This window comes from Merops nubicus, unplaced genomic scaffold, assembly GCF_000691845.1.
Source record: "Merops nubicus isolate BGI_N331 unplaced genomic scaffold, ASM69184v1 scaffold335, whole genome shotgun sequence".
Classification (NCBI taxonomy): Eukaryota; Metazoa; Chordata; class Aves; order Coraciiformes; family Meropidae; genus Merops; species Merops nubicus.
Genome location: NW_008607383.1, coordinates 111,123 through 133,090, shown reverse-complemented (window position 1 = coordinate 133,090; position 21,968 = coordinate 111,123). Strand labels below are relative to the sequence as shown.

General features: G+C 43.4%; 1 protein-coding gene across 1 annotated transcript; it reads right to left on the bottom strand.

Moving 5' to 3' along the window:
• Positions 1–602: 602 nt before the first annotated feature.
• ADAM28 (ADAM metallopeptidase domain 28) lies at positions 603–21,189 on the bottom strand. Its single transcript, XM_008939905.1, has 24 exons — positions 21,138–21,189; positions 18,329–18,429; positions 17,631–17,707; positions 15,864–15,942; positions 14,338–14,414; positions 13,075–13,270; positions 12,730–12,792; positions 12,324–12,395; positions 11,593–11,762; positions 10,675–10,759; positions 9,305–9,435; positions 8,344–8,521; positions 7,366–7,455; positions 6,733–6,928; positions 5,975–6,077; positions 5,276–5,432; positions 4,548–4,628; positions 3,903–3,981; positions 3,137–3,227; positions 2,601–2,700; positions 2,274–2,339; positions 1,872–1,949; positions 738–800; positions 603–635 (listed from the first exon to the last, which is right to left on the bottom strand). Exons 1-24 carry the CDS (start codon positions 21,187–21,189, stop codon positions 603–605), a joined length of 2,418 nt encoding a protein of 805 aa, XP_008938153.1.
• Positions 21,190–21,968: the final 779 nt, after the last annotated feature.

Below are 21,968 nucleotides of genomic sequence, written 5' to 3'. Positions count from 1 at the left end.
CCAAAAGGATCTTTCCAGAACTGATGTATTTCCAGGGTGTAAACTTATTATTCCAAGTTCAAGCCTTGAGGACACCAACTTTTCTCCAACGGGCAGGAAGGGTTTTTCTTGTTCCAGAACTTGCAACTTGCTCAGGAAGGAGGAGGTTTGGTCTGATGCTGAAGAGAGGGCTGGGAAAGACCCAAGAAATGCAGCAAAAAATTTACAATTTACAAAGACAGAGGAGCCATCCCTTCCCTGACCTTCTCGGGTCTGTAGCCAGAAAAGCTGAGTAGATACAGGGCATCCCAGTGCAGCCACGTCTTGCAGTGGTGGCCTAGGAGATAGGGTGTGTTAAGCAGCTCTTGTAACTTACTCCCAGTCTACACCTCAGTGCAAGTAGTGACTCTGCTTTGTTTCCTTTGGGACAGTAGCTTGATGTCACCACCAAAGAGTTCCTTGCTCTTTGAAACCCATTTTTTCTTTCAAAGCAGCTGTCAGTCAGGTGTCCTTTTTGTAAAGAGAACAAGAAGACTTTCTTGCCTTTGCCAAGGGTGGAGGAATCAAGGGACAAACGAACTGTCCCTGAAAACTTCAGGTATCTCAGTGCTACCTCAGAAGCTTCATACTCTGGGATTAACTGGAGGTTTTAAAGCCTGCATGAAAAGGAGAGAGTTAAATGAATCACAGCGTGCCTGGTGCAGGGTCAACGAATCACATCCTGAGAGAGCTGCTCTTCAAACCTGAACTGGGGTTACCTTTGGTGGAGGTAGAGGTTTGCCTCTGGGACCTGGGAGATGAGCAGGTTTTCTCTCTGGGACCTGTAACACAAATGTGGTTTAAATGTCACTGGCCTTTCCTGTCTGAGCAGCTGCAGAACCTCCACAGACCTGCTGCTGCTCTAACCTCATAGATTGCCCACAGCATTTTCCTAGTAGAAAAACTAGGGGTGAATTAGATGAATCTGTCCACACACAAGATGGCACAAACCCACAAATACCCAGGGGGTATGGATCTCTTGTTTCAGAAGACTGCTGAGCTATTCTCAATGTTTGAGTTCCTCTGTTGAGTATCCTTGCTCAAATAGACTGCTTAGGGAGCTAAAGCTGATCACTTGCTCAAGGTGTTTGTTGAGGGAAGCATCTCTAAAGACTGGGATTTAAATAGGTTTTTATAATCAAGCTGATATGCTGGAGGGGTTATTATTTAGTCCTGATCTATGATTCTTCAAGCAGGCAATAGCATGCAGTTGTGTTGATCATGTCAGGATGGTTTCCACACCCTTGTATCAGGTGGGCAAGGGGCTCAAGTGCTGAGATGGGAAATATGTAGAGTCATAGAATCATTACAGTTGGAAAAGACCTCTATCCAACACTACCATGACCACTAAACCAGGTCCCAAACTGGGGAGGTGATTTCATTTTAGTAGGATGCTTTGGGTTTATTCATGGCAAATATTCATGTTCTTCTGGTTTCTGTATTTATTTTTTTTAAAAATTTCATATCTATATCTGCACGTGGGTGGAGGTGCTCTCCCAGGTGGAGTCTTTAGAGACTGCCACATCTGCACACTGCAGGGACCACCACAGGCATCTATAGGAGCAAAGTTGCTCATGGTTTACATTGTGCTTACACCTGAAATCCCTGCTGGTGTGGGCTCCGTGTACTGTTGCTAGTGAGATGTGCTTCTGATGGCTGACAGGACTCCTTGGCACAAATTAAGAATATTTTGGGTGATTCAGGATGAGATGGCAAAAAAAGGTGACTCCTACCCTGGAGAATATGTGGTTTGAATGACTGTAATTTTTCTCTTTAAAAAAACCATAGCCAGAAACTGAAAATAGCAGAGTAATTTTCAGCTCGGATGTGAAAAATTGCAGGGTTATACTTACAAAAATCTCTCCTGTGTGAGAGGAGGTTGGTTTGGCAGAAGGAACAGGAGGGGGGGGACCTTTTGGCCTTATGACAGGCTGTAAAAGAAGAGAATATAAACCACATTAACCCTCTCTGCATGCTGTGGGTGGATGTGCCCTCAGGTTCCCGTGGGGACGTGCAGGTTTGTGCTCTCTGTAAGATTTGCATTACTAGGGGTAAAAGGCTGCAGGCATTTCAGAAGCAGGGATGCTCTGTGCTGTCTGGCCCTGAGAACATGTGCAGGGTGTCCCCTGGGGTGCAGTGATTTCCCCAGCCTTTGGGATCAGGCTGTCATTGCAGGTGTCCACCACGGTGAGCTTGGACGTGCTGTCATCCCCCAAACCAGCACAAAAGCAAAGAAATTCTCTAGAAATACTTACACTCCGGAGCTGTGGTTTGCTCTCCTGTGGTGGGGGTACAGGAAGGAGAAGTTTCTTATCATTTGGCTGAAAACAGGGAACAGTTAAATCAGTTGGAGCCCTTTCTCGTGCACTTCACTGCAGGTGGATTACTCAGGGACTTAGTGCCATGAGCTTTCCCCACTCCCTCCCCATGCAGGGATTCACAGAGCTGCCCTCCCAGCCCCTGAAGTGCTCTGAAACCCTCATGGAAATGTAGCACACTTTGGCTGATGAGTTCTGGTATTTCAACCCCTTGGTTATTTTCTTGGGGAGACTGTGGCTGTCCCACTGCCTCCCCACTCTTACCTTCTGGACAGACACCACCAGGTCAGGGTGTTCTCTGCATCTTTGTTCTTGGTCCACAAAGACTTGGTTTGTGGCTCCAGGTCCCCTTCTGGTCTGGCAGCTATGCAAATATTACATAGAACTGTAAATCTTACCCTGATGGACGTGGAAAAACCTTGCTGAAGTTGAATCCCTACCTTATATAGAGCCACATCCTTTCTTTACTACTTTTTTTCTTCCCTGTTATTTTAATTCTTTAGGATTAATCTTAATGGCTACAGTTTCAAGTCTCCAGTCCTCTCCCAAATATGAGTCTTGTGAAATGTCTCACCAAAGGTCATAGAATCACTCTGGTTGGACAGGACCTCTAGAATCATCCAGTCCAACCATCATCCCAACATTTCCCTAGCCACTAGACCACAGCCTCAAGCGCTACATCTACTCGCCCCTTGGTTTTCCAGTGCCTAATTCCCTCCACCCTCTGGAAACCTCAGCTGAAAATCTGCAGGTTGCTTGGCTTTGGGGCTTTTTGGCTGGATGGAGGGCAAGCCTCTTACCTCTTCTGGAGGCCACGGCAGCGGAGCAGGAGCACGGCTGCAGCTGCTGTGACAGCAAGGACAACCAGCACACCAGCGACGATGGCGAAGCCTGGCAGGGGGAGGGACACGAGCTCTTAGTTCCTAAAAGATCCATTATTATGAAGCAGTTTCCCATTATGCCCACTACCAAAGTCATTTTTTTTTTTCATGAGGTCTAGACCCTCTTTGTCTTCACCGTTGCTCAAGGTTGTGGCTTTTTCTCCTGCCACAAATGCTGGTGGAAAGGAATGTATTCTCATTTCTGCTCTATCTGAAGACTCTGGGTATTGCCTGAGCTGTCCTGGGGCTAAACAAACCTGGCCATTCCCATCCATCCTCCATGACCATTTCATTGTCAGTCCTCTCCTCTGTCTCAAAGGGCGTTACCCAAAACTTGGTGCAAGCCTTTGGCATTGTAGACAACTAACACTTCACAATTTTCCTTCCAGAAAGCTGTTCTAAGGCCTCAGCTGAGCTGCAGTGTTGTGAGCTGATGGTGCTCTGGTGGGTGTGGAGAGTAGACAAAGTTCTTTTATAACAAAGGCTTAATTTTTTTTCTTCCCAAACACTTGGAGATCTCCACACAAAGTGTTTTCCCTCAGAGGTAGAGCAGTCCAAGGCCAGCTCTGTGCAGATGATAAAGGAATGAGCTTGCCCACATCCCTCACAATGAAGTTTGGGCTGTTTCCCAGCTCATTTCAGGCAGCCAATACCAGCACCCAACCTGTGGCCACACAGCACTTACTGGTCACTGCTGAGGAGCTGTCACAGGTTGGTGGTGCCCATCCTTCTTCACACTGGCATTGCAACTCGTGGTCGCACACCTAGGGAAGCACAGAGCCAGGATTATCTTCAGGTTGGAAATAGGAGTGGAGCTGTCGTGCCTTAAAGTTTTGGTGGCTCTGGGTCAGGGTCCTGATAAATTGATTGAAAACCTCCTCTCATTTTACTTGGAGTAAAATTTAGCAGAGTGGTGGCTTTGGACAGCCAAGGACAGGTCTGGCTGGCTGCTCTCGTGTGCCTTTGGTAGGTGTTGCAATGAAAGCTACAGTGCAAGGCACAAAGCAGCAGAGTTTGGTTTTGCATCTGTAGGTCTCTAAAGGTCTAAATAAGATGAGCACAATTGTCTCCCCAAAACAGAAGATGACTGTGATACTGTGGCTCAGAGGCAGGGCCAGACTTAGAACCTGTGTCCACCTCCTCAGCAAAAATAGTGATGCAGTATCACCTCAGATTTGCTTTCCTAAAAATATAGGAAGCTTCTGACTACACAATTTTTTGCAAATTCCTATCCCAGTGACTCAAACTCTGCCACCAATAAGGTCTGTAGCTGGTCTGCATAATTGTCTTGGATTTTTTTGAAGTTAAGCGTCAAGTCCTTGTGTCTTACAGCATGTCCAGGACACTTGGCAGAGCAGTTGGTTGATCTGAAGATATCTTCAGCATAGACACATGCACCATTGCTGCACACCTGAAAGGCACAGGACCAGTGTTAGCAGAGGGATTTATAGCTGCCAGGACATGCAGAGCTTGCACATTAGTGTGTAAAGTGATTAAGAGTAAAAGGAGGCACAGAAACAGGTCTGCAAATCACTTGCACCTACATTAGGTGTTTGATATGTGGATCTAATTTGTCACTTGACCTTTGGGTATTTTATGGCAAAGGGGAGTGACAAAGATGTACAGACATCACTGCTTTCCACTCCTCTTCCATCCTTCATCCTTTCCTCCTCTCCAAGTAGAAATATATGGCAAATAAATTGGAAATAGCACTCAGTGATGCCTAGCACATCCATTCTGGGAAAAATGAAACAGTCATATATGTATGATCTCATAACCCTTCATGCAAAGATATGGTTCTGCTGCCACCTATATTTGTGACACCAAAAAAAATTCATAAGACAGTGGTCAAGTAGAAGGAAATCAGTCACAGTAGTTCCTGCTTGCTTTGCTGCTGATTTGTGCTAGGTGTAAGGCAGAAGGTGTGGGAAAGCAGAGCAGCAGAAGTTTAGTGTCTACTTCAGGCTTCCCTGTTTAAAATCTTCCTCGTCTGGTAGAAGAGCTACCAATTAAAAAAAAGAGGGGAAAGAATGAGGAGAAAAAGTATTCTCTACTGACCATCCCATTCCCACACTTGGTCCCATCCAGAATCATCCCTGGGTCGTCTACTCCATTTTTAGGAAAACTTGCTTTGCAGGACTCGAAAGTCACCAGGCTCCCATCCCGAGGCATCTCCTTCCCCCCAGAGCAGAACAACTTTCCACACATGATATCTCTGGAAGGAGAACAAGAGCTGCTAGAACAATGCCATGGCACAACAAAGCCCTTGGAGCTGGCCCCTCCTCCAGCTTCAATTTATTGTGTAGATTGTAAACCAAGAAAAAGCTGCAGAAAGGAATTTTGGTTTGTGGTGTTTTCAGGTTGATTTGTGAGTAGAAGGGGGCAGGTTCTTGGTTCCTCTGGAGCTTATTAGGGAGGCTAGAGTTGTTTGCAGAAATAAGTATTTAACTGACCTGCCTTCTGAGGTTCACCTGAGGTTCAAGATCCCTATCCCAGAATCCCTTCCCTGGACTTACCTGCACACACACACACATTGCTCTCACAATCAGGCTTCTACACACTCACCCTTCCTCAGACTGATCTCATGGTTTGGAAACTCATTTTTTTTGAGAGTTTGGCTTTACCCCAATATTCAAACAGAGCAAGAAGGGACACAGGGAGATGTGCCACCTATAGCAGCGTGCTCTTGGCTTCAGAATGTGAATAGGAATGGCCTCTCTTCCCAAATCCCAGCAAATTCTGTAAGACAGTGCTTACTTGGTTTTACATGGGACGTGACTACCTTGTTCTTTTCGGCAGTATCCATAATATACCCCCCGCTCGTTCATCCGGTAGCAGGAGGCAGCACCTTCAGTAGCCTCTGTGGAAGAGGAGAACATTGGGATGAGTTGAGGTTCTCTGCCTCAATGGATATGGAATTTCTATTTCCTCTACCCATTTAGGAGCTGGCTTTTCCCTGTGGAGTTACCCATGGGCTAAATGACTGACTCTTGGATTAATTCTGCAGTGCTGCTGCCTGCACAGAGCAGAACCTCTCCTGTGGCTTCTCTCTCCCCAGCACAAGCCAACAGAACCTGACTAAGAGAAGAGACATAGAACTGGGGGTAGCTTAAGATTGGGAATCATTTAAGCTGCCGTGCACCTTCAGACACATAAAAACATGCTAAATTTGGACATTATTTGAAATACTGACATTTCCTCTTTCTGTCACCAAAGAACACTCACGCAGCTCCATTCCAAAGTCATCTTAAAAGCATTGTGCAAAAGAGGAATGCACTGACCACTTCTCTTCTCTAGAAACATGCTGCACTGTGCGCTCTGAGCTCCTGCTCACCTCATTATAATCACTTATGTGGATAAATAATAATTATATGTTACAAACTAGGATTTATTTCTATAGATACGCCACTCCCGGTCTACAAAATGTCTTTGGTGATGTGCTAGCAGACCAAACCTTCCTTTCTCTCTCCTTTAACTTAGGAAATCTTATTTTTTCAATGCCAGCTTGCACTCACGTGGCCCAAAAGCAGCTTTGCACTGGCTCTCCCGGGTGGGGCAGTTGCCCATGTAGCAGTAGCCCTCGCCGTAGTTGCAGGGGTGTCCGTTCACCCGGAACCGATCCGCCGGGCAGCTGGCAGAGGAGCCCGTGCACATCTCAGCCAGGTCACAGTCATCCTTCACTGCTCTGCAAACAGCTCCTGACTTTCTGTACTGAAGTGGGGAGAAAGCAACGCCACAGTTCCCACACTGCTCCTCCCTGCTGGTTAAAACCCACTCCCAGCTGGAGGGCTCAAATCAGCAGAGACAAATCCCATCCTCACTCCACAAGGTGGATGAGGAGCCAGATCTGTGTCTAATTTAAAGCTGGTTTTATCAATCGACCACTTTTTGGTTTGCTTGGTTGTGCTTTTCTCTCCAGGAGAAAATGAGTCATTAAAATGCTCCTTCCTCCAGGATGTTGAAAGATTGAGTAAATTGATGGTTGTGGTGTAGTCTGGGATGGACAAAGTGTTTGTCATGATAGTGTTGTGTCAGTAATTACAAGTAGGAGGATTGGTTCTTTTGAAAGGTGTTTTCCTGCTTCCTTGCAGCCAAAACAAAACAGCCCCTGGGAAAGGTGAGAAGTCAGAGGTTCAAAGGAGCCTTACCTGGCAGTTTTCACAGCACTCTCCCTGTGCACACATGGAACCTGCTGTCAGTTTGCACGTCTGGGGGTCACAGCACTCGTTTGTGCACTCCTGTGACAAAAGCAATGGTCAGAGCTCTGCTGCACTGCTCCAGGAGCCAACCTGCCCTCCTGGACTCGGTTCTCCAGGCAGGGAAGGGTCTCTTGGACCTGGAAGCTGTTCCAGCCATTGAGAATGCCAAGTGGGTTGGATTATGGAAGTGTTGACAGAAGTTGTGTGGGGAACTTGCTTAGTTTGTGTGTATATCTCTTCCTTGTTCTCAGTTCCTCTGTCTACACAGCATGAGAAACCATGCAGCCACCTTTCCCACCACTAGGCACGCACACCCTAGGGGTGACTACATTGCAGTTCAGCCAGTTGGCATCCACAATTTCTACAGAAATACTTCGGCTAGCTTTGAACTGGCCATCCCAGAAACCACCTATTCCACAGCCTGGATAAAACTCTTCACCTCTTCTACACTCTTTGAGCACGTCCAAAGTAGGGCAATGAACCTGAGGAAAGATCTAGAGGCCAAGTGTGGGGAGGAGCAGCTGAGGGAGCTGGGGGTGCTGAGCCTGGAGCAAAGGAGGCTCAGGGGAGACCTTCTGGCTCTGCACAGCTCCTGACAGGAGCCTGGAGCCAGGGGGGGTCAGGCTCTGCTCCCAAGGGACAAGGGACAGGACAAGAGGAAACAGCCTCAAGTTGCCCCAGGGGAGGTTGAGGTTGTCCCTGAGGAACAATTTCTTGCCCTGGAGGGTTGCCCAGGGCTGTGCCAGGCTGCCCAGGGCAGTGGTGGAGTCCCCACCCCTGGAGGGGTTCCCAAGCCGTGGAGATGTGGTGCTGAGGGACGTTGGTGACCTGGGAGTGCTGGGATGGACTCCATGAGCTTAAAGTTTTCTTCCACCCAAAATAATTCTATCATTCTAAGCAGTATTTTACTCCCAGCTGTGCAGATACCTCAGGAGTGCCACAGTCGCATTCCTCTCCCTTTTCCACGAAGCCATTTCCACAGGTGGGAGGTGCTACGATGCTGCTTTTGTCTGGGAGGTTAGTTAAGCATTTTGGCATTTCACTCATCATGTATGTCTCGAAACTTTGGAGGCTGCAAGAGCTGAATTTCTTGGGGATGATGGAACTAGATTGAGAAAACAGGAAGATACACATTCGGGTCAGCAGAGGCAAGGAGAAGCAACATCTTTTATAAGACAAATGAAACAAGTGACCATCTGCCAAACTATGGGCTGCAACCATTTTTCTAAATAGCCATTTTATTTATTAATATACATATCTGCTACTTCTAGCAGGGAAAAAAATGTGGAACCAAACAGATAAGAAATAGTTAATGTAGTAGATGTAAACATTGGCTGTGATAAATCCCATCACCCAAAGATTTAAGCCTGGTCTACAGTTTGTGTTTAGATGCTTCAGGCATTAGGACTGTTCCACTGGGCTCAAGGTGTTCAACCAGAGGTGAGAACTGAACTAAATTCCTGTCTAATGGGTATTTAGTGGAGGTCTCAGCTCTTTATGCAGCTTTCAGAGGAGACATGTTCATTTAGGTAAATCTTGGGGAAGTTCTGTCTCCAGAGATACCACAGCAGTGTCATGCTGTCGTCATTGTAGGGAAGAAACAATTTGGGATTTCAAGTGAGGGCCTCCACCACACATGCAAAGCTGATGTTATCCAAAAGTGACTTGGGTTTGGGCTTTTGAGGAGGGGTTGGGTAGTTTCTGTCTGGGAACATCTTACAAGGGCCTCGAATTTCCTCATTTTTCTCTTCTTTTTCTATAATTTGAATGGAATCATCTCAGGAGACAAAAATAATTGCTACTTCATTTTGGGAACTGGCAGCTTCTCCAAAGCCCCCCTGGAGCTGCCCCGAGCACCGAGACCCTTCCCAGTTTATCAAAGTCCTACCTGATGGTGTCTGTCATGATACAGACTGGGGCATGACACGTGCAGGCTTCGGTGTCGTGGCTCATTCCCAGGTTGTGTCCCATCTCATGGGCCATGGTAGCTGCAACTGCAATTTCGTTTCTGTTGTGATCCTGTAGGGATAAGACCAAGCTTTTATTTCTATGAGCATTTTAGAACAAAGAGGAACATCAGAGAAGCCACGTGGCCAAGAAATAGGACAATTTTTTTCTTCCAGGGAAATAATCCTCACTGCTAGGTAAGGATTGAAACCTCCTTCAATCCCTGCATCTATTTCACAATTTATACTGGATTATATTCTAATAGCAATGAGATGATACCACTAATGGAGTAAATGGGTATAATTAGTTTTTAAATAAACTTGAGGAAGTTAGGCTGCCAGGTAACACCTGAGGGTTAAAAGAACTGAGCATCTCAACCTCCTAATCCTCTCTGCCTGGATATAGCTGTCTCTGTGCTGGGGGTAATTATGTGGGTGCAATATAATTACCACTCATTGCCCCAAGGAAACTATTGTGTGCAGCGTTGAGCGTGCACAGAAGGGAAAGGCAGATGCTGTGCTCCAGCTTTGCACTTAGCTTGGTGTTTTGTGCTGCTTGCTGAGCAGGGGGAAAGGAGAAGTCCTGCTCCTTGGAGTGAAATTTGGGGGTGTAAATGGGTAGTGGAAATGCACAAAGCATGAGCCAACCTATTGGTCATCCTCTTGCAGCGTGGCATTGCAAATCCTGCTGCTCCACAATGCAGCAAAATGCACCTTGAAAAGGATTCTGGGCTTACAATCATCCTAGAATCCTCTCAGGATGGGGGAATGTTGGAATTTCATGTGGGTTATTCCTCTTCACCAGTAAACTCAGGCTCTAAAGCTGTGTGCAGCAGTGGAGTTCTTGGTGTTGGTGGTGAAACTTTAGATCTGGGTCCCTGTTTAGGGATTATTTTGGTCCAGTACTGTAGGCAGCTGTAATTAAGTGGCTAAACTGAAGAAATGCATTACAAGAGTCAGAACCAGTTCCCCATTCAAAACAGGGAACCTGGAGATAGAGGCACAAAATCTCTTCTTTCTTTCCTCTGACTCCATTGGAGCCTGGTACTCCAAGTAGAGGTGTCCAGGTTTGATATTGGCATTTAGATATCACAGATACAACACTTTGTGTGAGCTTTCTTTACCCTCTGCACTTCATTTCAGACAAAATCTCTGACTGTGAATATCTACAGTCTAGTAAAACAACAACATGAACCAGACAGAGAACTGAAAGCGTGGTGCACCACACGATTTTCATAAATGCTCTTTGCTGACTGAGTAAAAAGCATAAAAAAAAAAAGCCTATAAAAATAAAATAAAAAATCAATCAGACCTGAATAATACCTGCAGAATATGTATCGCTGCATATCGATTTCAGAAAGGCTAAGCCAATTGTTGTCCCCTCTAAGTCGTAGCCCCTGTAAGGAAGAAGAAAGGCAGAGTGAAGTGCAGCAGGGTGATGGGAAGCAGATCTGAAGTCCAATCTGCTCTCTTAACCACGCTCTATGCACAACCTCATTTCCAGCTCTGCTTCACAGCCCTGATTTAATACAATATTTGAGGATGTACTTAAGGTCATTGCAAATCTAAAAACAGTTAAATACACTTTCATTTAAAGTTTTTATTTAAACTATATCGCAGTTCATCAGGCTTAAAGCATCTATCCGAGCAGAAGGAGCTTCATGAAGTGCTCTAAAAGCACCAAAATATTTGGATGAATTGGGGCCATTGAACACGAGCCAGAACAGTGAAGTGAATGCTGGTTTAGTTTGGCAACGTGCACTTCCCAGCCATTAAAACTTCACGTCGTGGCTCCTTAGGTTATTTTGACTCTGCTGCAATCTGCAGGATGCTCTGTGGCCAGAGCAGGGGAAAGGAGAGACTGAGATGTAGCAAAATGTAGGCATTGGAATAGGGTGGTGGTGGAGTCACCATCCATGGAGGGGTTCAGAAAACGTGTAGATGTGGCACTTGGGGGGTTAACTTGGTTTAATGGTCTTGGGAGTGTTGGGTGATGGTTGAACTTGATGATCTTAGAGGTCTTTTCCAACCTTGATGATACTATGAAGATAATAAAGCAAGAAAATACCTCCTGCATTCATCTTTTTGTCCTAGAATTAGTACAACCCAGTATCAGAAAGCATGAAATCCAGTCCAGTATAGACAGTACCTCTGATTGATGACCAATACTTAAAAAGCAAATTCCCTGAAGGTGTTTGGGAAGGGGAGTGGGCAGTGGAGGGATACCCACGTGATGAGCTGGGCGTTGTCATTCCTTTTCCTCTTTAACAAATCCGAGAGACGCCACTTGGAGAAACTGTCCAGGGTGAACCCTGCAGCGTGGCTCAGGAGGCATTTGTCACCATCTGTCCAGATTTCGAGGCCAATTAAAGCCACGTAGATATTAATGACCTTATAAACCTGCAACAGGAACAGCGTTGCTGTAAAAGTGAGGTACATCAGGGAGACTGCTGAAAGAAACACTTCTGGTAATTGGTTTTCTTTTGTCCCTTGCTATAGTGTCTGCTCCAGACTTGATTGAGACTTTCCCTGCTTCAGAATTGCCACAAAATCCCAGCCAACAAAGCAGACTCATAGAATCCTACTTGTTTTCCTCCACATTTAAACCAGTGATAAAAATGGCTTTAAAATACTTGAAAATTCCAGCAATATTTTGGAAGAAATAAACTGGCAAAATAAATGAAGAATCAAGAATCACTTCCTTCTTTTGAAAGGATTTAAACCATTCACTGCTCCAAGTGTTAAGAAAATATAGTTTACATCTTCCTGTACAGAAATCTCATCTGTGAAGTCAAAGAGCAGGATAATATGGGGAGATGTATTAAATTTATTTCATGAATTACAACAAAGTTCAGTTTTCATTCTTTCTTACTTTCAAGGATGAAAATTCACAACGTTTGCAAAAGAAACAAATTCTAAACCACTTCTCTTTCAGTTTCCCTGTGCTGTGTTTGCTCTTACCGTGTTGATATAATTGACTATCCCAAATATCCTTTCTCTTACAGTCTTAACATCTTCATCATACTTCTTATACTAAAAAAGTAAATACAATATGTTAGGAAAAGGAGAGTGAAAAAGTGATTTATCAGGACAGAAGTATCCCACAGAAGGTTGCATTGCAAACCACACCGTGCCTGGTCTGCTTAGTACCTTTTTGATGTGCTATTTTATCAGGCAATGTGTTTGAAGATCAAGTGCTTTAAAAATGCACATCTATATGTATAAATATATGATATATCTGTGTATCATTCCTAGCCAAAGCCAATGGTGTAACACCACGCAGGAGCTCAGGGACATGAGCAGAACCTGCTCTGGAAAGCTCACCTCTAGCTGAGCAAATGAGGAAAAAAATCATTTCAATACTCACCAAACTGTTGTCTGCAACTATATAAACTTCCAGATACTTTTTTGCTTTCAGGTATGCTTTCATCTGAAAAAAAAGATATATTTAAATGACTTCTAAGGCTTGTTCCAGACTCAACTTTGCAATTTCAGACCCATGTTCTAGTTATGATGGTGTTTTCTTAGCCAAGTCATTTAGAATGGGACTGCTTTGTTTTAAGATGCTGAAAGGTAGGCTAGATATTAAAATTATTATTAAGATTATGATAGGCTAGATATTGAGAAGTATTAAGATGTTTAAAGATGCACATGGGCACCTATGCAGTTTCTTTTCTAACATTACTGGACTGTCATTTAACTATGTACTTACTTCTGGACTGTTGCTGGATTTGAAGATGTCGTTGATGGGGTCATTTAAATCCTCTTCCCAGGAATTATTGATCAGACCACAGGTTTTGATGGCCTTTTGTTCAAGTTTTTCATACTTATAAACTGCATGTTTGTCTCTGTCTGAAGTTCCCAAGGGTTCAATGAGGTACTTCTGACCACGGGTCTCAAAATAGCCCCTAAGAAAATGAGTTAGACTGTGATCTCTTGAATCCACAGGAGTGAGTCAGGATAGAAACATCATCTCTAACAGCATTTAGCCCCAGGGTATGGATCATTGCTCACAGAGGAGTTCCCTGCAATGGAATCATGCAGGCAGAGTGTACACCAACTTAAAAGCAGAAATCAAAGCTGCTGAGTCAATTGGAAGATTTGGTCAATGAAGTCTTGGGAGTAGGAGACTGTCAAAAAGAAATGGATTTAGGAATGAGTTAAATTTATATTTGGGGGTTTTGTGCTAACAGAGGTTGAATTGAAACCAGAGGTTGACTGAAAAGTGGATTTGAGCTCAGTGAGGAATTCAAAGGTATGTTTTCATCTTTAATTGAGATTCAGAGCTGAAATATTGGAAGGAATTAAGAGCTTTGAATGATTTTTAGCAGCAAATGTCGAAATAAGTGTTCTTAGACAAGAACTCAAAGAACAAAACTGAACAAGATACTCAAGAAGGGTTCCCAAAGAAAGTCTGGGGTTTGGCCAGATTCCATGAAGTGTTGGGGAGATGTCCTGCTGCAGCTTCTCAGAATTAACAGCCACCTCTTGCCTTTCTGTGTCTTCAGGGATTAGAAATGAGCAGATTCTTTTAGCTGAGCTTTACAGAAGCTTCTGAGCATACAGAAGCTTGGACTTCCTGACCCTAGAACTGCTGTAGCACTTCTTGTCACCTTCTCTGTGAAGTGTCAATAAGAGACTTCTCTTGAAGTGTCAGTAGAGCTTCCTGCAGCTCAGAACCATCACCTCAAAATGTTTACTGTAATTACCACCAAAAGCTGTGGGGTATGATCAGGTCTAAGATGGAATTAGTCATCTAAATTTATTGATAGGAATGTTTCTTTAGCTTCCAGTTTATAAACTCTGAAGTGGAGAGGTAACTTTTCTCCTTTCCCTTTTTTTTTGGTAAACTGGTTTCCTTGTAAGCATGAATAAAAGATAAACCCACTTATTTACAACCTGATTCCTTTTATGTGGGAAAATGTATCTGCACAGAGTATGCACATTTTGCTGGTGGTACCCTTTGGGATCTTACCTTAGACCTTCACAAGCACTGATGCTTGCTGTGGAATCAGCATCGTTCTGGATGTAACCTTCATAGTAACAGTGATCCTGTTTAGCAAGAAAAAATATGTTGTCAAATTTGGCCAGGTCTCATTGACTGCACTGAGCTGCCCAAATGATACTAATGATTTTATTACGGCCCAATTTCAAGGAACCACCCTTTAGTATTAACCCAGCCATTAAATGCATTAACTTCAATAAGATTATAATGCATGTATTATATTAAAACATATGATTAGGAGGAAAAATTTCACAACTTAATTGACTTGAGGGTTTAAGGTATAATGAACACTTCTGTGTTCAAAGAGACTTCAAAGTCAGCAGGGTATTGTGGAAAATTTTACCCATAGCATTTTCCTTAATAGATTTCTTAAGAGAGAACCTATAAGGCAGTATTCAAACCTGCCTGTATTGTCCCTTTTGGTTCCTCATAGATGTTTGGTTTCACTTTACCATTTATTTGTCTTCCTTCCATCACAATGTGCCAACTTTCTTACTGTGAAAAAGAATTTACCCAAGTGAAAATCACTACAGAAAGAAGAGGAGAATTACTCCTCATCTTTTGGAGATATAAGAGAACTCCTGAGATCACAACAGAATATTCACAATGTAGGAATCCCCTATTCAGGAAGCTGCAGAGCTGCCCAGGTCTGTTTGAGATGGTCTTTAACCAGGTGTAGGTGCTGTTTGCTTTTCACAGGATCCATTCAGGGAGTGGAAGTTGTCAGAGCAATCAGCAATGGCACCTTTTCCACACAAAAAAAAAACCAATCCAAAATTCTTTATGCACATTTATTTCAGTCAAGATGCTCCTGTTCCTGCTAATCCCTCCATGACAAGGAATATTAGGCTTTGTATTCCAAATTACATGTGTTAAAACATAGCCTGACATTGGACAAAGAGCTTCAGGTGAGAGCTTTGTTGAAGATTAGACCCATGAGTACACAGTTAATTAAAAAATAACTTCTACAGTGACCTCCTTTGTGTCTGGGTCTGAATAACTGATTTGTGGTGGCTCAGAGAAAGCACCTGGGTTAACCTGCAAGTGCCTTTGCTGTGGGTGGTAAGTGAGCCAGGGAGGAAATGTGTCTTTATCAGAATCTCTGATCTGCCTGAGATAAAGGTGTAACAGCAAGTCAGGGAGTCACACAGAACAGGCAAAGTCAGGAGGGCAAAGTCAGGAGGTAGAAAGTAGTGGAGTGGCCCTGGCTCCACACCCTTTCCTGATAGAAGAGAGAAATCTGGCTTTCATCAGCCACCAAGGTAAAAAGCAGCTGTCTCAAAAAGACAAACCCTGTGTCTGATTCTCACCAGATCTAAATCACTGCAGCTCTGCCCAAGTCACATCATCCCCATCCCCTCAGCTGCACAGTGCTTAGAACCCTGATGTAAAACCTTTTCTGTCTGACACGTGCTGTTATTTCATGGACCCGTGACTCTCACACAGACCTCCTCAGGACTTGCAGGGGTGAGGGAAGGTAAACTTTCTTTTAGTACCTTAATCTGGGGACTTGTTGTTATCTGCCGACCGTCATCAGAATAAACTGTTTCAGTGTAGTCTCCAGCTAACAGATGCCTGCAAAGAGTCAAGTGCAATTAGCGTTCAAAATTAATTATAGTCATCTAGAAATGAGGCGATTACATAACACGCAAAGTATGTAGGGAATTGAAATGATTACTCAGGTTATTATTAGTATTAAAAAACGAGGAGAGCAAAGCCACTGGGTGGGGGATTGTGCCCGTTCATAATCCTTACTCAAACAAAGTGACAGTTCTAAAATAAAGCTATTAAAGTCTACTTATTTTCAGTGGTATAAACTGATCTCCTAGTATAAATAAATGTATAATCACATATGCACTATTGACCCTTTCTTTTGCCAACAATTTGTGCAGATGCTTCCACCACTCCACAGCGTGTGCAGGATGGTGCTGCTGAGTTCTCTTCAAACTTCACCCCCAATGAATATAAAAAGCAAAGGTCTAGGTGGGGGGAAAAGTTGTGTCTCATGTGCCTGTGCATACCTGGGTGTCCGTGTGCCCACACTCAGAGATGTTGTGTGGAGATCACACTGACAGGTATTTGTCCAGTTCTTTTGCTCAGAGCTTTTTTATAACTTTATTAGCACAAGTTCTTATCTTTGTAATCATTCTATCTGAACTTGATTTTTCCTCTCTAAATAAAACTCCCTTTTTGTACACATCTGTGTTCCTGACCCTTCAAAGGAGGATACTGTGACTATGCAGATGTTTCACTTTAAGCCAGGTCTGTAACCTTACTAAAACCAGTAGCAAAGCAAGCCTACACTCACTCCAGTTTGGGCAACTACCCCAAACTGCCACCATCCCATTTCTTTTAAGAGTGGGATTTAGCACAATATCATTTCCATCCTCCCTGCCCCCCCCAAATATTTAGATTAGATTAAAACAGGGGCAAACAGTTAATTATAGTCTACATTTAACATGAGCTGATTATAGTCCTATTGTATTTACACAGCAATTAGAAAAGTACCTCTTGAGGCAGACTTGTTTGAGCCCATGTGAAATATCATGGTGGAGTCGGGGAGTAGAAAATCACAGCTGGGCTCTGCTTTTGGGCGTGCTTTTCTTTCCTTGGGTGCTTTGTCCATAACAAATCCCACGGCTTCCCTGTACCCCCCATTTCAATGCTGTTCATCTCTTCAGCCAAGGAGGAGAGTTCTCCTCACTTGCAATTTCCATCAAGAATTTTGTCAGTATATATTATTCTACTCAAAGCCCAACAGCAGTAGTGTTAAGAAAGGGAGTTCTGGAAGCCAAATTAAGGATTATTGCATTTCTTACTCATTTTTCCCATTTTTGAGAAGCATACAGAGCCAAGACAGCCCCATTTCAGGGTTGTTTCTCTTGTTCTCTGTAGTTTCTACCAGCATGGAACAAAGAAATGTAACCCAGGGACTATCTGTGGTTGCAGAAAATTAGTGAATTAATATGAAAGCGTTCAGTGGATTCAACCATTTAGGAGATAAACGGGGAGAACAGGATGAGCAGTGTAGAGAAATCATTCCAGCATGGTCACACCATATGCCTGTGCAGTTATTCCACATTACCAAAATAATGACCTGCTGCTTTCTTCTCCCCTTTTCTCTCCTTGCTGTCAAAAGGTTGTATTTACCAAAATACCTCTATCTTACAGGAGCCCAGGTCCTGTTTCTTAGCATCCTGAATGCCCTGCAGAGCCGCTTACAATGAGGAACAATGCCCAAGGAAAAACTGAACAGAACCTACTTATTTTTTTGTAGGTGCAGTATGACTTCCTCTCCATTGGCTTTGATTCCATACTCCATTGTGTCATCGTATTTTGTCTGTCAACAGATTTTAAGTGTTAGAATATGGACTGTTCAAACTCCTGGCCTCGCTAGGAGCTGCCTGTTCCTGAGTTGCCAACTCCATTCTTTTCCTCCTCTGCCCACCAAAAAAGAAGTATTCTGGCAGTTCCAGAATAAGCAGGAGGTCACTCTGGTTTGTATTTTTTAATTAGAGGAAGAAATCTGACTTGGCAAATGTCCTTCTGCAACCACAAGCACATATCCTGCACATTCAGGAGAGTGCTGAAGAGGAGGCTTAAATTCAAACCTTTTCATAGCTCTCTTGAAGATTGCAGGAGCATGCTTAGTTTTAAGCATTTGATTTAATTCACTTCAAATTAAAATATCTACAGGCTGTACAAAATCTGAGTAGTATCAAAGCCTACATCTCTGCAGAGGTACCAGTAGAGCAGGCTCACTGCTGGCATGCAGGTACATCACTGTGTATGGAGCACGACTCACTTCTGAGATCACTCTTCCAGGTTTTCTCTTTAATTTCCTTTTGTCAGGTCAAGTGTCTGGCTCCAAATCCTCTTACTCTGGAAAACCAAGGCTACTCTGACTCCAGAAAACCTTCCCCATCTCCCAGCAAAAAAAATATATTGTGTTTTTTAGTACCTCTTTGTTTCTTTCTGCATCTCTTCTATGTACTGTGTGCAATTTCCGTGGATAAACTGTTTCATATTGCTCAACTCCAGGTAATTTCATGCTTGTGCTCCCTAGGAAGAAACAGATCTAGATTTATGAAAACACAGTATTAACTCACTAAACAGTGTATTTCATGTCTGTCAGGGCTGATTCTTTTGATCTATATAGTCATTCCTCTGTTGCACTGCTCGTTTCTGATGTATCATCTGCTCTGCTGCACAGTCACCCTCCTGGGGTGAGGTTGGGTACAGTCTGGATTTGGGATGACTTGACATACCTGGCTATTTCCAGGTGTCAAAATATGTTATGCAGTTCACTTTGGCTTTCTCTCCTAGCATCAATCAGCAGTTTCAAGTACAAACATGCTGTGGACCAGCTATGCAACGTGCAACCTTTGCCTTCCCTTTTCATAGATGACACGAATTAAGCTCTAAGGTTCTGAGGAATTCATGATCTCCAAACTGGTGGTGTGCAAGTTCTGACTGCCTCCAGGTAAACAAATAGACTCAAACAGCTCCCCACAAGTCTGGACCAAGCCTGGGTTTCTCTTTTAGAAAGCTTTTCAGTTGGTTTTCTCATATAAATTCTGGTGACAATGCTTTAATAGATAAACTCCTACCTACTGAGTCAGTTTGGGGGTGGGTACATACTTGGAAGAAGGACTAGAGAAGGTGTTTGAACAAGGGTTGGGAAAATTATGAGATATGCAGTAAAGTAGGAAAGTCTTGAAAGGCAGTAAGGAGTCCAGATGATTCCTTAATGCACATAACCCCTTTTACTGGTGTTACTGGTGCTGTGGTGTGTGCCTGCAGTGGCTGTAAGGAGCTTCTAGGGGAAGCACCGTGCTGATGGAAAGTGTTTCTTTTTGTTTTCTGCTTCTGAGCCTGAATGAATCTTGACAAAAGCTAATTTGTGGCATGACTTGCAGGGGTGGTCAGCACACGTTGCATCATCTGCAGTTAAAAATAGCAGCATTTGAGAGAACGGGGTCCTAGGAGGGAGGTGTCAGCCTCCAGCAATGCAGCAGCAGGTTGGATCCGCCTCCTAAGCTCTTTAATCTCCTACACAAGGTCATTTCACCTGAACGGGCAAATTCTTGAGGGCTCAGCACTAAGCACAATAGCCTGTATTTGAAACAAAATAAATATTAAAACCTAACCACAAAAAACAAAGGGAGAGTGCAACTCCCATTTAATTGTCAGCCTCAAGGCCAGAGTTTTACAAGAGTGGGGCATCCAATTACTGTAATTTTCTGTATCTGGAACGACAGAGCACATCCTCATGCAAATTGTTCCAGCTAAATAAACAGTTTAATTCTTCATAACTGATTTATTTGATTAAACCCTTTCCAAAAATAATTGCAGCATAACCTTGGCTGTATCTGGACAGAGGTGAGTGCTGTGGAGAAAGGCTTGATGGTGTAATGGGAGTGGGTCCTGAGCACTTATCTCACATCAGCTCATTGCACAGCAACGACCCGTGCACATGCTGTTAGCAAATACCAGGTGCAGGTTTGTTGCTGTGACCCACAACCATGTTTTATATTTTATTTTAAGCAACTAATTCTGTTTTGTTTTACAAAACCTTTTGCTTCCCACACTTGGCCTTTCCATGAGCTTCAAGTACATCCTTACGAAACGACCTCAGTAATATTTTAGTCCTCTCAAAAAGAGAGTTCTGTGCTCCAATTTTCTCTCTACACTCCCTGTTGCAGAGTCTTTATACAACTGTAGCCCTGATGGTTTAAATGGAGACTCAGAACTCAACTTGTCCTTTTCCTGCAGTGTCATGCAAACAGCATTTCTAGGAATAGGAGTTAGTTTTGTTCTGGAACAAATAGTTTCTTAGAGGGAGGGGTTTTTTTTAATCAACTGAGCATATTGTCTTTGTCTTGCTTCAGGCATTGTCTTGAGTCAGGAGCTTTAAGGAAGAAAGAAATTCCTTGGGCCTGGTATGAGAGCTAGAAAAAGTGCTAATAAGGAACAAATAATTATGTCCTTTTCCAAGAGCTTAGACTAGGAAGAAAAACCATTAGTGAGGAATTCATTGACAATGAAGGTTTGGTTTTTTCTCTAATCCCTTAAGCATCAGCACTCTCTGTTCCTTCGGATATTCTGTGCAGCTAACGAAATCATAAAGATACCTGCCTGAATGCAAATGACATGTCTAATTATGTGTATGAAAACTGTGCGTGCTTGTGCATGCCAGGCTCTGAAAAAATCTGTTCCCTGTTGACATGAATTCAAAGAAACAATGCACGTGGAAAAAAAAACAGTGCAGCCTGTTAAGGTCAAGTGCTATGAATACTCATAACACCAAGTAGCACACAGTGAGTAGGGGTGCTAACTAGTTTAATTTAGGTAATACCATTAACTGAATTCAAATAAAAGTAATTTCTTCTCTGGCCCAAATGCTATCAGGGTAATAAATTGTCCCCAGTTGGATAAATTGTCCGTTTGCTTGCGTGGGAAGTACTCTCTTAATTGGCTCACAAAACGAACCAGTTTTGGGTCTTTAGGCAATCAGTGGCTTTTTTTGACCCAAATAAATACTTCTTTAACTAGACAATTTAAGATAATCACTTTGAACAGAAAGAGAAAAAAATAAACACCCCTAAATTCAGCAGTACCATTTCCCCAATGCCTTTAATTCACTGTTCTTCCCGATTAGCTACATGTTAATCATTAAAAATCCATAAAAGCTGTCCAGAGTTATCTAGAGCAACCACTGATAAAGGATTAAAATGAGGAAAAAAAAAAAAAAAGAAAATAAGCCATACCTTGTTGGAGAATATCCAGCAAGACAACAGAAACAAGAAGTACATTGGTCATCTCAGTTGCGCTTGTCTCGCCGAGGTCCCCGTGGTGTGGGAAATTTGGGTTCCCAGGCTGCCTCTGCTTGGAGCAGTCCTCTCCTGGGCACTGAATGAGAAGGGAGTGAGTTGCTCAGCCTTAGTCTTGTTCCTATATGAGGAAGTGTTTGCTGAAGGTGTTGCACAATTTTCAAGTCACAGAGCGTTACGGCAAGCGGAAGTTCCTGCTGGTTACTTCATGTCACAGGAATTGTGATATATTGATTACTTCTTTGAAATAAATCCCTGAACACTGTTCATTGGGGGGGAAAAAAAATGGGAATAAATAGAGGACGATTGGAGTGGTCCTAATGTTGTCTTTTTGTGGTCCAGCTGGTAAAAAGCTGTGATAGAAAGGAGTGAGGACCACGGATGGCTCAAGGAATGGGAAAGGTTTTGAGAGGTTTAGGGTAAAACAGGCACCCAGGGCTGGTGTTAAAGATGTCTTTCAGTTCTTGCTGATTCCCACTTAATCTGTGTGGAAGGGAAGGGCTTAGAGCACCAGTAAAGGTAGATGTAATGCTCTATCTGTGAATCATATCTCCAGTATAAACACCAACTAGGTCCTTTTCTGTCCCATCCATATTAGTAATGTTTGCTTGAGCTTCATGTGATAATGTCTGAATAAAAGGAGGGTGCAGACGAGTGAGCAATCAAGAGGATATTTATCAAATAACATTCTAAAGTTCTGTGCTAGGAATTTGTCACTTTGACTCAGCTGGTTGGGATAAAATAGTATGGTGTGCTTCTTGGGGCCAC

Bases quoted from the DNA above. Each gene is read 5' to 3' on its own strand.
- ADAM28 (XM_008939905.1), bottom strand. From the start codon at position 21,189: ATGACCAATGTACTTCTTGTTTCTGTTGTCTTGCTGGATATTCTCCAA. The intron at 9,436-10,674 runs GTCTGATTGATT...TTATCCCTACAG, and splicing joins ATTCTGCAGGTATTATTCAG to GATCACAACAGAAACGAAAT. The intron at 2,701-3,136 runs GTAAGAGGCTTG...ATATTTGCATAG, and splicing joins TGCCGTGGCCTCCAGAAGAG to CTGCCAGACCAGAAGGGGAC.